The 17,875-nt window shown below is 41.2% G+C and overlaps 2 protein-coding genes across 2 annotated transcripts in view; one reads left to right on the forward strand and one right to left on the reverse strand.

The window, feature by feature from the left end:
* Window positions 1-3,119, reverse strand: part of YTHDF3 (YTH N6-methyladenosine RNA binding protein F3) — a 28,840-nt gene extending 25,721 nt beyond the window's left edge. The window contains exons 1-2 of the mRNA XM_080380283.1: window positions 2,812-3,119; window positions 774-798 (exon numbers count right to left, since the gene is read on the reverse strand). Of these exons, the coding sequence (XP_080236409.1) occupies window positions 774-798; window positions 2,812-2,835 (49 nt within the window). The 5' untranslated portion in view covers window positions 2,836-3,119. The remainder of the gene's footprint in view (window positions 1-773; window positions 799-2,811) is intronic.
* Window positions 808-17,875, forward strand: part of TTPA (alpha tocopherol transfer protein) — a 43,287-nt gene continuing 26,219 nt past the window's right edge. Inside the window, exons 1-2 of the mRNA XM_080380285.1 lie at window positions 808-2,702; window positions 4,631-5,035. The gene's annotated coding sequence lies outside the window, so the exon portion shown is untranslated. The remainder of the gene's footprint in view (window positions 2,703-4,630; window positions 5,036-17,875) is intronic.

Consider the following 17,875-nt stretch of genomic DNA (forward strand, 5'->3'; position numbering starts at 1 on the left):
CACAAATGTACTAATTAGGCAAAACAATTCCCAAATAGAATATTAGTCTTTATATCAAAGATAACAAATTCCAGACAAGAAACAAATCATAAGACAACCTGAGATGCTGTTTATGAGACTTGCCAAGAATTTTATAAAGAATAATATTAAGCAGTTAGCTCCTTGTTTCTGTGGGAGAGAAGAAACCCCACTGAGTATGGTATTTAAAAACTAAAATGTTGACAGAATCATGAAAAAAGTAGAAAAGCAGAAGACCTACAAACACTGAGAGAGTATTCTATACTGACACTAAAATGAAGAGAAAAGCCTACAAAATTTCTGAGAATAAGGAAGGTGATGTGTTCTGCTCACAGATATGAGTAACTAAATAGTCATGTGGCTGCTGTCTTGCAAGCTGGGGAAGCTGTTCAAAAGATTCTTCCTGATGATTCTAGTACACTGATTCTATTCACTGCACAGAAAGGCCCAAGGTGTACTGTTAAAAGAGATTATACAAGCATATCATAAAGTCAGCTAGAAAGAAATAGCTATGTTATTGTCTGACTTCTGACATTAAACTTTATTTGCAAAATAAAACATCTTAAATTTATGTACCACTGTGCCACAGTAAAATGGTGAGAAATAACATTTTGGCACACAATTCCCTGTCATCTTGCTCTGAAATAAAACACATCCTATAGCTACATTCTCTTCCCACAATTGTCTGAAGACAGATTAACCTCCATAAACAGCAGCATTAGAGACTTATACAGAAATACAAGGAATCAACTTACCTTTATTTCCCTGTCCTTTAGGTCTCTGTATATAGGAAAGGTGGGGGGAGGGGCAGGGGGAAGCAAAACAAGTTCAGTTAGAATCCTCTAAAGTTTACTTCAGGGTAATTCCATTTATTTGCCAATTCTGCTCTTTTAAAACTAAATACCCGTTTAAAATATTATTTAAAACATTAGACTATATAAAATAATACCACATAAAACATTACAAAACCCCAAAAAAATAATTTTAGAATTGAAAAACTTCACCAAAACCCATTAAAATAATGTAGTCTTTTACAGCATGTGAAGTTTAAATGGTATCAAAAACCTGATCCCGCTGCCCCCAAAATACAAACAATAAACAAAGCATAGAGTAAAAGAACAAAGAAAGTTAGTAGCTTAAGATTACTGCCAGTAAACTTCATTATCATATGTCATCTTTTAAGTTGACTGATGGGTACTTATCAAAGAATAATCTACAATGCTTTTTTGATATACAAAGGAATACACAGCAATACTGTAAGCTCAACTAAGAGTTGCATGTCCCTCATCCATGCAATTACATTGAGAAAATGATACGCTCTATATGAAGCTTTCACACAAGGAAATAATACCTTAAGGAGGATTTTTTTTTTTTAGGATTAGTCATTACAAAACACTGTTAATCTGTCATGTACTAAGAATCACTGTAACAGTACAAGTTACAGTATCCTTAATTTCTCTATAGCAAAATATAATAGCTTAGAAAAATAAATGCTAGCCCATGAAAATCTAAGTCATCTTCTCACACATGTACAGCTAAGCATGAGTGGGTGTTCAGGCTCTAACAATTTTAGTCCTAAAAACCTCAGTATTCAGAGGTTTGCAAGTTTAGGAGGCAATCACCTCCATCTTGCTTTTATGTGCATCTGTCTCAGAGTTATCACAAGGCTGTTTAACACAGCTCCATCTAAAGCTGCACTGGTTAGTCAACTCCCTCTCCCAAAACTGGAGAAAAATCTGTAATCTTAAACACCCCAACCACCTCATCTTTTGGGATTAATCTAATCCAGACACAAAGGCATGCAGAAACCAACAAGAGACATAGAACTAAAAAAGTTGGGAAGAAGCCACCTTCGTGGAAAACAGAGCAATGAAAAGCTAAGAGATCACTGAGCTATAAATAAGCACATAAAAGGAAACTGGAGAGCATGCACAGGGACAAAAGAAACAAAACATTAAAGCCGCAGAGAGAAAATAAAAGGGGGCAGAAGACTGCACGGCCAAAACTTTTGGGGAGTGGCAGAGGCCCAGAGAGGAAGCAGAGACCAGGACAGAATCGCTTCCAGCCAGCCAGCACGGCCAGCAGAAGCCTAGCAAAGACACAAAATGACAAACTCTAAGGTCCATGAAGAGCAAACTAAAATAGCGCAGCACCGCGCAGGGAGAGCGGCGGGAAGAAGCGGGAGGCCACGGGGAAGGAGCAGAAACCAGAGGCCCGAAGGGAGAAGAGGTGGGTGAGGAGCGAGAAAGGCACGAAGGGAGGCGGCAGCAAGGAGCCAGAAGGAATGAGGGGTGCGCAGGGGAGAGGGGAAGGAGCCGGGCACGGCGGGGAGCTCGGCACCGAGGTGCTCCCTGAGCGGAGCGCGGAAACGGGCGCCCGGCGGGGCTTGGCGGGGGGGCCGGCCCGCCGGTGGGGACGCGGAAGGGGGCAGGCCGGGAGGGGGCCGAGCCGGCGAGGCGGCGGGCCCGGCGGCGCGGAGCTGAGCGCCGGCGGGCCCAGCGGGCGGGGAGGCGGAGCGGCTCTGGCGCGGATCACCGATTATAAATAGGGGCTGCCAGGCTGGGAAAGGGCCCGCCATCCCGGGCGCCGCCGGCTCCGATTGATCGCCGCTGCCCATGGCGGCAGGGAGGGAGGGAGGGAGGAGGCCGCTAACCGCGCCGCTCCGGCTGCGAGGGAAGGTGCAGGTAGCCGCCCGGCCGCCGCCCCCCCACCCCCCCCGCCGGGGCTAACGACGGGCCAGAGAAGAGGAAAGGGCAGGGAGAGGGCGGCCGCCCCTCCCGCCCACGGCCGTACCTGGTCGACGCTGGTGGCTGACATTATTCACGGGGAGCCGCGATCCCCTCGCTCCGCTACGCCTGGGCCTCGAGTGATTCCGCACGCCGGGGCCGCTCGCCCGCCCGCCCGCCGCGCCGCTCGCCTCCGCCGCCTCCTCCCCGCCGCCTGATTGTCGCCGCCGCCTGGGCTCGCTGCCGCTGCCGCCGCCGCCGATCGGGTTCCCGCTGGAAGGAGCCGGACGGACGGACGCAGCGCCGCTTCCCCCCCTGCTCTGGGCTCCGCTTCCCCACAATGGCGGACGGGCTCCGGCTCCTACTTCCGCTCCGCGGCGCCCTGACCTTCCGCTCCCCCTCCGCCGGCGTCGCCACTGACCTTTCCCTTCCCGTCCCCGCCTCCATGTCACGTGGAGCGGGAAACTGCCTCGCGCGCGCCCGCCGACGGCGGCTCCGACGGCGCGGGGGCGGGGCCTGCGGCGTGCAGCGGGGAGTGCGCGTGCGCGCGAGGGGGGGGGGGCAGGGGGCGCGCAGGCGGAAGGAGCTGGTGCCTCCCCCCTCCCCTCCCCGCCCGCGGGCCCGGGACGCGCATGCTCCGCGGGGGAGCGCTGAGGAATGCTCGGCCCGGGGGTGTTAAATAACGCTCATTGCCTCCGCTCCGCTGCGTGTGTGCCGGGGGGTGGCGGCGTAGCGGGGTCTGCGGCCGGCAGGGCTGCGCGGGACCACAGCCTGGCCGCTGCTGGTGGCCGCCGCTGCTCGCGGTGGGTGGGTGCGTGGGCGGGCGCGCGCCTCGGGCCTATCCCGCGGCGGCTCCGCGGGGGTTGTACGCGGCAGCCTGGGAGCGGTCCCCGCTGCTGCGGGGCGGGGCCTGGGGCTGGAGCCCGAGCCCGGGCTGCCTACCGCCGCGGGCGGGCACCGCTCCGGGATGGCGAGGTTACCTGCCCGTAATGTGTACTGTGCAGCCCCGTCCGCCTGGCTCCGGGGCTGGCCTTCGCTGGGAAGCCCGTGCTTTGGGGGAGGTTTGGCGGGACAACAAACAGCAGTTCGTCAGATGCCAGGGTTTTGCGTCGCTGCTTCCACCTGCACCGTTACAGGGAGTACATGGGCCCCGAGCAGTGCAAACACAAGCTCAGCAGTTGTATAGGGGCTTCCTGTAGCAACCAGCAATAAAAGCCAAGAGTGCTTCAACAATGCGACAGGGGAGAATTAAGCATTTATAGATTTTAATCTGAAAAGTCAGCACTGTAGTTAGTATGCTGCTTAAGAGTTTTGAGGAAATAATGCCTTAAATCCCATCCCACTTGTATAAACATACCTGTCAGGGCAACGGGAAGGTAGCTTTCCTCAAGACTTCCAGTCTAAGTTGCTTTCGAGATTTTGGTGCATGTGGTTTTAATTTGCAAAGTAAAGGGTGGTGGGTTGGCTTGTGGTGGTGGGTTGGTGGGGTTTTCTTTAGCAATTTCACAAAGTGATCCTGGGAAACAACTAGTTAAGTAACAGTTCTGGATGGAGAGTCAGGTTATAGTGGATAAATCACTTCTTACTGTTGTCAAAATTTGAACGTACCAAAAGTTACCCAAAACTGGCGTAGGTAAGACTTGCAGAGTGCTCGTTTACTCTGTTACAGTGAGGTCTGTTATTTTGACAACCACCCATTAATAAACATGCTAGAGTCCAAAGGAAAGCAACAAGGATGATGAAAGACCTGGAAATCAGGATCTAAAATAAAGGATTGAAAGAAATTGCTTTGATTGGACTAGGAGAAGAACGAGGACTGATACAAAGAAAGTCATGAAATATGCATAAAAGAAAGTGATAATTTCTGTCTGCATTCTTTCAAACAGAATAAAATGCTATGGATTTAAACTGCAGCTAGCAAGGTTAAACTTGATCTTCTCTTATGACACCTGGATGAACTGGTTGACCTTTAGTAGATCTGCAACCTTAACTTTGGATAGGACTCCTTTAAAATGCCATCAAAGCAAGTAAGACTGCACCCCCACCTCTGTAGCACCACAGTTACAAAGCAGGTGGGACTCTCAGATTCAGTTTTTCAAATTATATTTCTTTTGCTTTTCTCCTGTTTTCCTACTCTATAGGCAGCTATGGCATGAGGGAATTCTTGCTTCTTGGTGAAGTGGTTCTAATTTACATACAAAAAGGTGGATTAGATAGAGGAAAAGTAAGAGTCAAGCAGAGCACAGGTGTTTAGGTGGAAAGAGTGCCCACATTTGATGGTTTCCTTACCGGTAAGCTACATTCGTTGCTACCTTTGGTTTGTTGGGGGATTTGTTTGTTTCTTTTCCTGGCATCTCCTATCTTTATTCATTTAACCACAATGAAGTAACTTCAGCCCCCAAATACATTTTGGTGTGGTGATGAGAATACTGCCATGAGAAATGTGGGTTTTAATCTCTTCCCACTGAGGAGAGAACTCAGATCTCAGTATTTCTTAGGTGATGGGGACTGCTGGCCTTGGGTAAGTCCCACAAAGTTACATGTTGGATAAGCCATTGAAAATGCTGTTTTGTCTTAGAGACTTGACATCAGGAACGCTTAATAAGAATCTGCAACATAGGTCTGTTAGGGAATATGGGCCAATGAAACAACAGGCTTTAAACCATCTACTTGCCGGTTCTCAGGATTTTTTAAAAAACTATCTTTGGAATCTTAAAATTACATTAAAGTGCCATTTTTAAAAATGTTTTTGACCCTCCTCAACAGACAAGTCTTGAAAGTAAGCATCCGAGATTTTTGAAAATGGGCATCAAGAAAGGAGGACTGAAATTTGTTGTTTAAGATCTCATTGGTTTTGACCCAATGCCATTAATTTTGTGAGGTTGACAGTTGTTTTTTGAATGTTTTTGGGGTTAAACATTGCTCTTTTTATAGAAGTACTGTATTGCCTTTGAGAAAGTGCTGGCCCCTAGTGACTTAATAGAATATATTCAGTTAAATATGCAATGTAATAGTGGAATAAATAAAAGCAGTAGAAATTTTGAGCTCAGTTTATAATAGTTGCTGTTATTTGTGTGACAGAAATCCAATGTGCTGCAAGTATTTCCAGTTTCTGATAATGTTGGTGTCTGTGCTGGGAAGTCATTCTACATTGTTCCTCCTTATCTATACCACTAAGAATGTGGTAGAGTGAAAATTATCCTTAAAGAAAGTGCAAGTTCAGCAGGATTCCAGTCTGCATTGCAAGCTTAGGCTCAAATGAACCTTTTTGAAGGGGAATATGGCAAGCCTCTGAGGACTTGCTGGAATGCCGTGCGGCAATTAGTTCTGTAATTTTATAGTTCAACGTGGCTCTAGAGACTTTAGAAATATATACAGTTCAGTCTTCAAAATGCTTTTAGGCCTCTTTTTTTAGCCCCTTCACATCTTCTGTTGTCTGATAGTTACATTCAGGAGTGTCATTTGTGATCTTAGCTATGATAGCTTGATTCTACCACCCTTTGCCATAAGATTATCATATTGAAGTCATCCACTTGCATGACTTGTAGAGTTGGTGCAGATGGAGCTATGTCTAAGCCGCTATGCCAGCACTTTTCTGAATGGACTTAATTGGACAGGGAGTGGTAACCAACAGTAACATTGTCTTCAGGACTCCACTTCCCCCTGGTTACTTGAAATGCATACCAAACAGATGTGTGCTCCTGACCCTGAAAAGGTCTTGGGGCCCTTCTAGAAATGTAGCTCTAGACTACAACAGAGCTCAGGAGGAGGACAAATTCTCTTCGAAACCATGAAATCAGTAGGTCCTTATCAAAGTCTTCCCTGTTATATTCAACAAAACCTTTTGGATTTTTCCTTTACTGCTTTCAGGGTAGTGATTGTGCCAGCTTAATGGCAAACTTACACAGCAACAGGATGACTGTGTTTACCCTTTTGAGATAGATTGTTCCCTTCAGCTTCACAGGACAAAACTAGAAGAAGAACATACATATTTTATAAATTAGGAAAACTGTATGGTAATAATTTAAGACACGTGTTGCTAAGCTCACAGAAAAGGTAACAAGGATTCTTTCCTTAGCCAGTAAAATGTAAAAATGACCAAGCCCAGATAACCATTATCTTCTTGTACATCTCACAGGCTATCACTGGACGGTAAAACGGGTGCTTTGTCAAGTCTTGGGTACAGATACAAAGTGTCCCCAAGAATCTTACAAACTAATACTAGCCAAAAGACAAACTGTAAATAGTATGATGCCTCTGTTTCTCAGTGCAGCCTAACAGCTCAAAAAAATTATGAAAATACTTGTTAAATAAGTAGAAAATACATGCTACTAATTCCTGTTTCTACTGCCTCAAAAAAAAAATAAAAATCAGTGGATTATGATGTAGCATTGGTGATAGACCTTCTCCAACCAGTAAGCTGGACCAGGCTTCAGATATTCCCACCAATCAACATTTTTATGATTATCTGTGATTGAGGGAGTCTGCGAATGGTTCATGAGACAAAGTCGAAGCTCAGGTGTAGGTCACTGCTGAGGAACGTGCCTTCCAGAGTGTCTCAGTTATTAGCACACCTCCAGCTGCACCTTGGTGTTGCACCTGTGCTCCCTGGCTCTGGGGTCAAGAGACTGGGATGCCCAACTTCACCTGGCATGAAAGGTCACCATGTTGGTGGAAGTCTTCATAGCTATAAATGAGTGAAAAACAGAGATCAACTGCAGATAAATAAAAAAATTCCCTCTCTGTGTGTAAGATTTAATAGTTCTGAGCTATTAAATATAGGACTATATAAATACTTTATTATATATATATATATATATCAGTTGTAATTAACAGCTGAAATTTAATCCTATGCTGAAGGCTATGGCAGGTCCCAGATTCCAGCACGCATTCTTTTCCAAGGTTTGAATAGTTCTGAATAGTACATTAGCATCTGTGGAACAGGGCATTTAAAAATATGCAACAGGCATTATGGAAAATACCCTGACCATAAAAGAGTGATAAAGTTGTGTGATACGTTAATGTTGTTGATGCACTTCTTGGGAATGAGGAAATACAGGTTTGCACTTATGAAAGAGTTTGGAGGAAAACATTGTATGAAAGGGCTGCAGAATTGTACGGAAGACTGCAAATAATCATAGTTTAAATTATAATTGATGGACAATTAAATAGAGTGTGATAGCTTATAGCTAACACTGTGACAGAGTTAAGCAGCTAAGTTAATGTATGTTGCCTTTAAAAAGATTATGTTGTTTAAACAACGATTTCACCTCCTAGATACTGGATTTTATTTCCTTTGTTATCCGATGTGTTATTTTTGGTGGGCTCCATTATCTGAGAGCATGAGGTAAGATAGAAGCTTTCCACACTGGCAAGCTCTTCTCCAGATATATACTAATGTAAAGTATTAGTATATTTGATAATAGTGTGTGCTAGCTGTTTGGCTTAAGGAGGCATGTAATCACATCTCAGTAGTCTGGGTCCACAACAATGATTAGCTGCTGACATCTTCTCACATTAGTTCCTCTTACGCAAGACAGTCTTTAAAAAAGAAAAATTATATATATATACGCACCCTTTATTTCTTACATTCTGTTTGTGAAACCTTCTCTGTCTAACAGTCTACTTTTTTAATTAAATTTCACTCATACTTTTGTAAAATTAATGTCTCTTACTGCCTTTGCTCCTAGTCACATAGAATAATCTCCCTTTTGGTGTGCGATGTTGCTCATTGTAACTGCATGTTTGAAGCTTGGCTATGCCATCATCCTGATAACAGCCCGGAGGATCGGTACAGCCAAGCACTGTGCTAGAGAAGACTCCCAGTATAGTTTATATAGCTGGGGTACTTCTGGCCCGCATCATAGTACATAAGCAAATTATATAACATCTAGGAAACCCAACAATTTACTAAGTTTAAAAAAGCAGAAATTTCTGCATGTGGCTTTAAAACACACACGCTCCCACAAGTAGCAACCCTCTTTTCTTAAAGTGCGCTGTAGACAGCAGCCCATGGCCTGTTCCCACCATGTTTCAAGCTATGTCATATGTTAGACCAGAAAAAGAATGGAACTATTGTACAGACCGTGCTCAGAGTTTGTCCAAATATTTTTAGGTGACTTGTAGTAAGAAAAGCTTCTGTAGTTCTATTTAGCCTGTGACATCTGTTCTCCAGCACAACTGTTTACGTGTTTCATTCCTGTTTCAAGATTTGACTTTGACGAGCTGTACGTAAATACACATAAAGCTAGCATTTTGGGTGCTAGGCATCACATGGGAGCCTGCTTGCCTGAGAATATGCACTGAATGCTATTCTTTAATTTTAATTTAAGTTTATAATTTTCCTGATGTTTAAGAAAACTTGAACTGGATTCCATAGTTACTTCAAAGACAAACTATGTGATTCCCACCTCTGACATTAGATTCAAGAATATATTTGGAGTTAAGACAAAGTTTACTATATCAAAGAGACATGATGTGCATTTCCAGAGAGACACTCATTCCATAAATTTACTTTGGCACTTATTTTGGAAAAAAGGATTAAATAGATTATGGAAAGGGTATGCAATTCTACCACCTTATTAATATTTTTCTGTTCAGCCTGGTGGAAAATACCTGTAAACCTTTCTGAAGTCATGTTCTGCATGTGACTGCAGCATTTTGACTTCTGCAATCTTTGACTATTTCATTAGATAAATATTTTTACTGCCTGGGTCTTGTCATGTCACAGGATTTTGCTAATTTTCTTTTCCCCCCTCTGAGACTTTTACTATTTTTTATTTTTTTTAATGAGAGAACTCATGTCTTTTTCACAGGATCTGTGTTTTCCATTCTTGCTCAAGAAGTCCTGCAAGTTTGCTCTTTGGTAGAATGGGGGGTTTGGCTCTTCTCCCAAGATCCATTCCATATCCAATTCCATTAATCTGATTTCTAAACCTGGAAAAATTTTATTGGTTTTATAACCTTACAAAACTTTTTAAAATCCTACTGACAGTGATGTTTTGGGTTTTTTTCCTAGATACTCTTTGCTATGTAGTTTGTTAGTGGTTAGATTCAAAAGTCATATAGCATAATGTTGTGGGTGATGTTAGCTGCTCACCAGAAGAAACTGGAAGGGTATCTCCAGTGCTAGCTCTAAACTAGCTTGCTCTGGCAGATCCTGAAAAAGTTAAAGTAATCCCTCTCCCCAGACCCTGTACCTGTGTCTAGACCCTGCTATCTTCACAGGTATGTCTATGCAAGAGAAGTCCTCTGTTAATGTTCTTAAACTATTCAGATAATTACAGGATGTTGTCAAAATTCAGTATTTATGTGTGTTTAATGTCTACAACACCTACCTAAATCTCCATTGTCCTCCATAAAATTTACTGAAATTTAAAACAGTAAGGTGTGCTTCCTATCAGAAGCAGTATTTTTTAGGCAATACTCTTCTATTTTGGGTTATTTCTCTACACTTCTTTTTTTCCCAAGAAAGTCAAACCAACCCCCACCAAGTAAGGGTGCAATAAGGCAATGAGTGAAGAACTGTGTTCCTGAAAAATCTGCCTTAAAAGTATCTACAATAATTATATTTTTTGCATCTGTATCATGTTCCCCTACTATCTAAGGTATATGTTAATTTTATAGATATCACTTTATATCATCACATTGTACATGATTATGTAGATTATATTGTCATTCTTATTATTTAAGAAATTTTTTAATGTTCAGAATCACCTTTTTAGAATCAAACGTTTTTATAATGAACTACAGTAACTTTTCTGTCCTTGGCTGACATACTGCACATATCTCCTTGAAAGCATCTACTTTCTGGGATGCTGAAGTCTTGTCAATAAATCCTGATCTGGATTTTTCTGTTTGACTATTTCCTTGGCCATAGCATGTGGGAGAAGGAGACTTATGAATCAGAACATTTGGTATTTTGTATTTGTGTCACTTTAAAATATTTAATACAAATCTGGAGAAGGAAAGAGTTTTGTTTTGCTTTGGAATACATAAGGCCTACACCTACTTTGTCAGCACAACCACTCAGGATCCTCAGGATAAAGATATTTGTATAATTAGGCATAAAATAAATATATTTTATTTATATTATTTAATATCAAAATATTTACAAAGTAATACCATGAACAAATAGGCACCAACGTGTGATTCCCCCATTGTTATCTGTAGGAAGAGTGCAACTTAACTTTGTTCTAAAGCAGAGATGCCTTGCAATGTACCACATACAGACCAAAACAGCTGAGGTAATTTCAAAACAAAGACAAAATTGTGATGATTAGTACATGGTACTTTGGTCATTTCCATTCAGCCAACTAAAAGTAACTATGTTTCCTCATTAATGATAAATGTCTGTTCTTTATCACTACTTGTTGTCCTGTATTCCTTACAAGAATTGATCTATTTTCAGTTATGCCTGACTTGACTGTAAAATAGCAAGTTAAATCTAGGCTGTGAGTTTAGTGTAAAATGTGTGAAAAGTACTTTTGTTATACAAAAGTTAGAACCGTGAGCTTTTTTTTCTAAATATAGATTAATTGAATAAATAAATATCAAATACAGCTGACTCAATTAATTACATGATGGAACACATAACCCATTGGCTGTTGTGAATACATATTTTTTTTTAAGACCCTCATCAGAAAGAGATACACAATCCTTTCTACATCTTTATAATTCATTCCAGACACAGCAGCTCTCCATATTTTTTTTTAAGGCTTTTCATTAACCTATGTAATCATATGTCTGATCAGCTGCTGGATCAACACCATTAATTCTAGTCCACTTGAAAGTGTCTCCAGGGCAGACAGCTCAGGATTATTTTTTCTGAGCATTGGTTTCTGCTTTCAGTTCTTGCACTAATTTCTGTTTGCCCCTGTTTTTGTTTTTCAGCCATTAATAACTGCACCTCATAAATGGTTATGATGATTCTGGCATGACAGTACTTCCTCTTATAGTTGACACTTCACAGTATTCTTTCTATTTTATATTTTAGTGGCCTGATCATGTCCATCTCTGTTCCCTAATCTTAACTGCAAGGTCTCCATTGGCTACCCCCCTAATTAGACAAGGCACAAGTACTCAGGTGCTCAAGGTTTGGTCCCAGTCCTGAGTCAGGGCAAACTCAGTTTACTTTAGGCTGACAACCTATCACTTTAAAGATCTCAACATTTTAATATTTTTAATCAAATCTCAGTTTCTTGCAACAATAAATCTGAAGCCTTGCTGAAAAATGCTCTTCATAGGTAATATTTAATGTATGAATTACATACGTTATAAGGCAATGCTCAGATCAAATACATAATTTAAAATAAGTAACCATCCCTCCATACTTAAATCAACAAAACCTATAAAAGTATTAATAAACTTAAGGTAGTGATACATGTTGTATTTTATTTTAGGAAATTACTCAGATAGTAGGCCTATCAAGGGTCTCTAAGCATAATATACTACATTTTACAAACTATATACTTATGTAGTTATATAGCCACATTTTACTGACTAGTGAACAAGATTAGAAGTACCTTCTCTCTTGAGTTGGTTATTTTCCATTATTAAAATCATGACATCTCAGTCTTTCTCACTTGTTTTCGTTTAAAAGCAGAAGTTAATTTTTCTTTACTCAGGGAATTCTGCTCATTAAAGGACATGTCTCTCTTAATGTTTTGGGAATTCCTAATGAATTGGGAAGAGAATGTCCTATGCTGAGGAATAGCAATCAAATAACAACATTTAAAGAGGGGAGACTGACAGCTGCCATTCCTACCTTCAAAAGCTAAATTATTTTGTCAGTTGCCTTTTGTGTGTGTGTGTCTTTTAAACAGATCCACTAGATGGTGCTTGAAATAAGCTGCCCGGCTGTGACTGAGGGTTGCCAAACCCATCTCAGAAATCTAGAGGCAACTGGAAATTACTGTGGCTGGGAAATATTAAACTATAATTCATTAGTTAAAGCTTCAACAGGAATTTTCTTGGCAGCAGGAATAAGATTGCTATCTAAGTGCCGCATTCCTCCTTTTCCAAAATCGACTTTTCTGTTTCAGAAGTAAAACTAGGTGTTCACCATTATGGAGATGTAATGCTCCTCATTATAAATTTCAGTTTCTTCACCTCTAGTACTCTCAAAACAGATAATTTTCCATTAGTGTTTTTCGCATTTGAAGAGAAAGTTTATGTCCTGACTCAAGGTGATTTGGATAAGCAGGTCTTGAAATATGTTAAAGATGAAGCTTGGCATTACCCAAGTACTCCACCACTCCAGAAAGAAGTTTAATTTCCAATAAGAAATGAAGGAAGACTGTTGCGATGTTATAGCACGTGGCCGGGGAAAGGGGCAGGAAGGCATGTATGGCCAATTACATAGGTATATATTGGACACTGTGCCAAATTCCTCAGGGAGACCAAGGCTTGTTTTCTCAGGTTATCCTTCAGCCATTTGCTGTGCAATCACTCTTCCTAATGTAAACCAGCTTCGTCAGAGCTTTAAAAAAAGCACAGCTGCAGCAGACTTCTTGGTTAGCTATGCAGCAGTCAGTTGCCTGAAATTTCCCACCTTTCAATCTGACAGTGAAAGCTTCTAGTGTAATCGTTTGTTCCTGACATTGCTTCCCTATCAAAAAGGTTGTTAGTCCTGTCCAACACCTGCCCCGTGCCCCAGTGGGAGCTCCAGAGCCCATCCAGCTGCCAGGAGAAGCCGTGACACCTTCAGCCCTCGGGCCACTCCAGTTTCCTCTCCCGCTGCCTTGAAGGTGAAACACTGGTGATCCAGGCTTCACTCGGCACATGGTTTTCAGGGAAGTGCCCCTCAAAAGGCATTCATCTGTTCTTTGCAGACCCCAGCAGAACAAACTCCTCTAACCCGTATGGCAAGTGAGGGATAGACCAAGAAGGAGAGGGAGGAAACACGATCAAAGTGTTCCTATCCTTTTCACTTGCCTATGGTGGCAGGCAGGTGGCTGAGGGCAGCTGCCTGGGCTGTACCTGTGCAGTGCTGATGCTCACGCAGCCTGTGCAAGTCTTGCCCAAGAAGTAGGCAAGCAAAGGGGAGACCCGTGAGAGGGCTCTGATTGCCAGGGCAGGTCTAGGAGGGCTTCAGGTTTGGGGAGAGGGAGCTGGAGAGGGAGAGCTCAGGGAGAAAGTGAAGGTAACACTGAGGGCTGGGGAGGAATCGGACGTGCTCACTAGTGGCGATTAAGAAATTGGAAGTAACCACAGCTGAAATAGTTTAAGAGACACAGGACAAATTTAGAGTAAGCCAGGCTTCTGTATTCATAGAAAAAAATGTTTTAAATTACTGTTGAGGCAGGGTATGAAGGAAGAGCATGTGTGAATTGCCAGTGGGAGAGACTCTACATGGTATATGATCAAAGTCTCTAAAGGGTGCACATGTAAACCCAGAGAATTCAGACCTAGTTATTCATAAATGCACTGCAGTTAAACAAAATGTGTCATGTAGGTGTGACGAAAAGTCTGTTTTGCTCGCGTCCAAAGCACAAAGGCTCTTTTCACCACAAGGGTGGGAAGTGGAACAAGATATATAAACTAGGGTGATGTTCGTGAGAAGCTAATGTTTCATACTTCGTATGCCTACATCAGATCAGGTATTTTTCGTATTTAAAACATAGACTATGAAGAAACTGCCTAAGAATATTGATCCCTCAGAAAAAAAGTATGATTTGGGTCACTCAAAGCTATAGAGAATTTAATCATGAACTCGGCATTTTGTGCAAAGATGATTTATAGGGCATGAAAAAAAAAAGGCTTAATTATCTGCAGTGCATCTTGGAATAATGCTGATACCAGTAATCTGAAATATGCAGATTAGAAAATGTTACTGCAACCCTCAATTAATATGAAGTGGATAGTTCAAAGGCTTCCTCCTTTTTCTTTGTTATTGTAGTTCTGAAATGGATACACAAATTATATATATATATATACACTATTTTCTTTCTTCAGTTTGTTGTTGCTGCTAAAGTTTAACACCAATTTTAGTTTTGTATCTGAGTATCTTCAGTATGTATACTGCCAAAAATTAAAGTCTTTCTTTTAAATCAGAAGTCACATGGATTGATAGGGTTAGTTAACTTTATTTTTTTAATTAGCCTAGGTATTTGTTGTTTGTGGGGTTTTTTAACAACCTTTTTAAACAAGTCTTATTTTAACCCTTCTGATTCATTTTCATGAAAGGAGACTAATAAAATCTTTCTTCATGGTGATGTGAGTCTGCCACATAGCCAGGGCCAGAACTATAGGTCGTCATCTCAACAGACAGCCACAAAGAAAAGCCCTTGGCTCTGTGAGTCTTCCAAGGAGCTACTCTCTGTGCTGGGCTCAGGACAGAGCATCTTCAAACCCAAATGCAGAAGGAACATACTCTCATCTCTGTGCTTTAACATCACACTTACTGTTACCAGCTATAATTTAAGTTGACAAGACAAAATTCAGGCTCGAGCTGAAAAAGCACTGAATACATCTTACCTTGGTAGGACCTCAGCTAAGAACAGGCAAGAGTTAATTTCTATTTCACTGACATAAGTTTATGTAAATTTTCACTTGTTTAAACAAGTGGTTTAGTCATAATTTCTTGTAAAAGGGAATAAAAGCAATAACTAAGTTTCAGAGTCAGAAGAAGAAAATACAGCTTTTTTAGTATTTAATGCTAAGGTAGGATACATGATGTTTTCATTAGTCAGTTTGTAAATTTTCCAAGGCAAGCTAACTAAAAAAATGTTTATGTTAAGTAAGGCATTTTTTCCCCTGCCATATTCTGAAATTGCTATTTGTTTTAAACCAGGCCAAATTCATTCTTCTTGTAATTCCAGACAACTGAGCAATGTCACTGTTTTAGAAACATTTTCTGTGGCAATATGTAAGACAGAAAAAGGAAAATTTAGAGAGAGGTTCTGAGGACAGAACTGCAGAAGTATGCCTTGATCAAAAGCCAGACTAATACAACCTTTGCAAACAGGGAAAAAAGCACATTGCTTTGCAGGCTTTTTAAAAGCTAGTGAAGTAGCAGGTAAAGATGTCCTAAAAGCATAGTTTCTGCATTTTTTCAACAGGCTTTCTCACAGAATGAAGATTAATAAAGAGGATGAATAATCACGGGGTTTGCTATGAATTAAGCATTGAATATGTAAAGAAAACAAACAAGCAAGCAAACAAAAAACTGGAGTGAATGGCTGTTTCTCCAAATAGAAGGAGGTTAGTAACAGGCCATCCCAGGGATCTGCATTAAGATCATATTATTTTTATTTGGAAGCAAAACCTTTTACCCACTTAATCTAAAAATAGGCTAATATGAGACAGAAATAACTCTGTTAGAAATCAAAGATGAGATACCTCACCCCTTTGCAACAAGACAGAGTTGACTAATAACTATTCTGAGATAGAGTAAGGTATGTGCTCTGTTTTGTGGCTATATTGGCTTCTCAGATACATATAAAATACCACTTATTTCTGTGCAATTGGTTATACACTTTTAGGATTGTCACAACCATTTCTCACCTCCAAAACATTTATTACTGGCAACTAAAATATTACTATATCTTCCTGGCTTCCTCTAACAGATGATTAACCAACAGTCTCTCCCTTGCAGCCCAATCCTTCTCTGCGTCCTCTTTGATGCTCTGGCAGATGTCATCCATCTGCCTGTCATTTTGGCTGTAGCTGAACAACTATCAGTCTCCTCTGTATTTTCATCCCTAATTCATACCTCTTTATTTTTTTTTCTTTTTTTTTTTTTTTTTTTTTTTTTTGCTAACTCCGTCTGCATAATGTATCCAGGATATAATTCTCTTGGTCTGCTCACAAAACTGATGTTCTCATTCATGTTAGGGTTGTCTCATTTGTTGAGAACTTTTTCTGGTCTTGTCAAATTCAGTCTTGCCTTGCTCACACCTACCCATAAGGCTGCTGTAAAGATTGCTTTTTGCGCACATCTGAAAGTGCTAGCTCTCTGTGCAGCTCCTCCTCATACTCCCATTTCTCTGTCACATCACACCTAACATGCTTATCCTCAAAACAAAGCACTTTATACTGTTGCCATCTAACCTACAGCACCAGCTTTTCTTTAGCAGCCAGTTAGAATTGGGTGCAGCCCCTCTTTTGCCGTCACTGTTGGGAAACCCTCCATAAAGAGTTTTCACCTTTCAGTCCCTCCTTGAAGCTCTTGTCTGGGATATTTCTAGGCTTCTCAAGACCTAGGTTGCAGGCATGCTATAATTTAGTTGCTCTGAGGCCAGGGACCAACTTGTTCTGTGTCTGCACGGAACCTAAGAGAATAGGGTAATGCAGTAACATCAACTATAGTAGTAATACCAACAACGCATACATAATAGTCATTTTACATGTTTTTTTAGGAATCACAGACATCTTTTTGGGTTAGCTACATCATGAAACTACCTTCTTAGTCCTTCTGTGCTCATGCCTTTCATTTAATTTCACTGATACGATACCAAGTTCCCCTGCATGAACAGCTAAAAGGAATCTCAGGGAAAGACTATTTCATTGTCTAAGGTTAGCTCTGTCCTTTGGCTACCTTCATGCACTAAAAGAAAGGAAAATGCTGACAGAAGATAGAAATGGCTCTAGCATACTTCCTTCAATGGTGCCTCTACAGAGACTCTGAATATGATTAGGATAGGCAGTATAGGAAGCATCATCATTCTTTTTAGTTGAATTCACTGAAAAAATGGTAAAGAAAATCAAGCATAAAAATACCGAATTAATTTATTAACTCAGCTGAGTCAGTGAATAGCCAGTGACTGCCAACCTGGATTAAAGTTTATATGTCATTCAAGAACTCAAATATTGTTTCAGTTGGCAGACAAGGGTCTCAGTAAACAGGATTTCCCTGAAGGTAACAAGGAATGATAATGCAATGTGGTTATTTATTAGCTTTGGGTTTACTGTCAGGGAGATGGGCAAATAATGCCCTAATGCTTAGAATTTAAACGGGTCAAACTATTTGCACTGCTTAGTCCCTGCCCAACTTCTTTATAAGTTCCTAGAGATAAGCTTCTCAGTAAATGTTATAATTTTCAGAACTCCTTTATCCTCCTTTGGTACTTTGTGCCAGTTTAAGCACTTTTGAAAATCAAGCCATTCATTTAGGTTTTGCAGTAAAACTA

This window comes from Falco punctatus (assembly GCF_963210335.1).
Source record: "Falco punctatus genome assembly, chromosome: 3".
In the NCBI taxonomy this organism is placed as follows: domain Eukaryota; kingdom Metazoa; phylum Chordata; class Aves; order Falconiformes; family Falconidae; genus Falco; species Falco punctatus.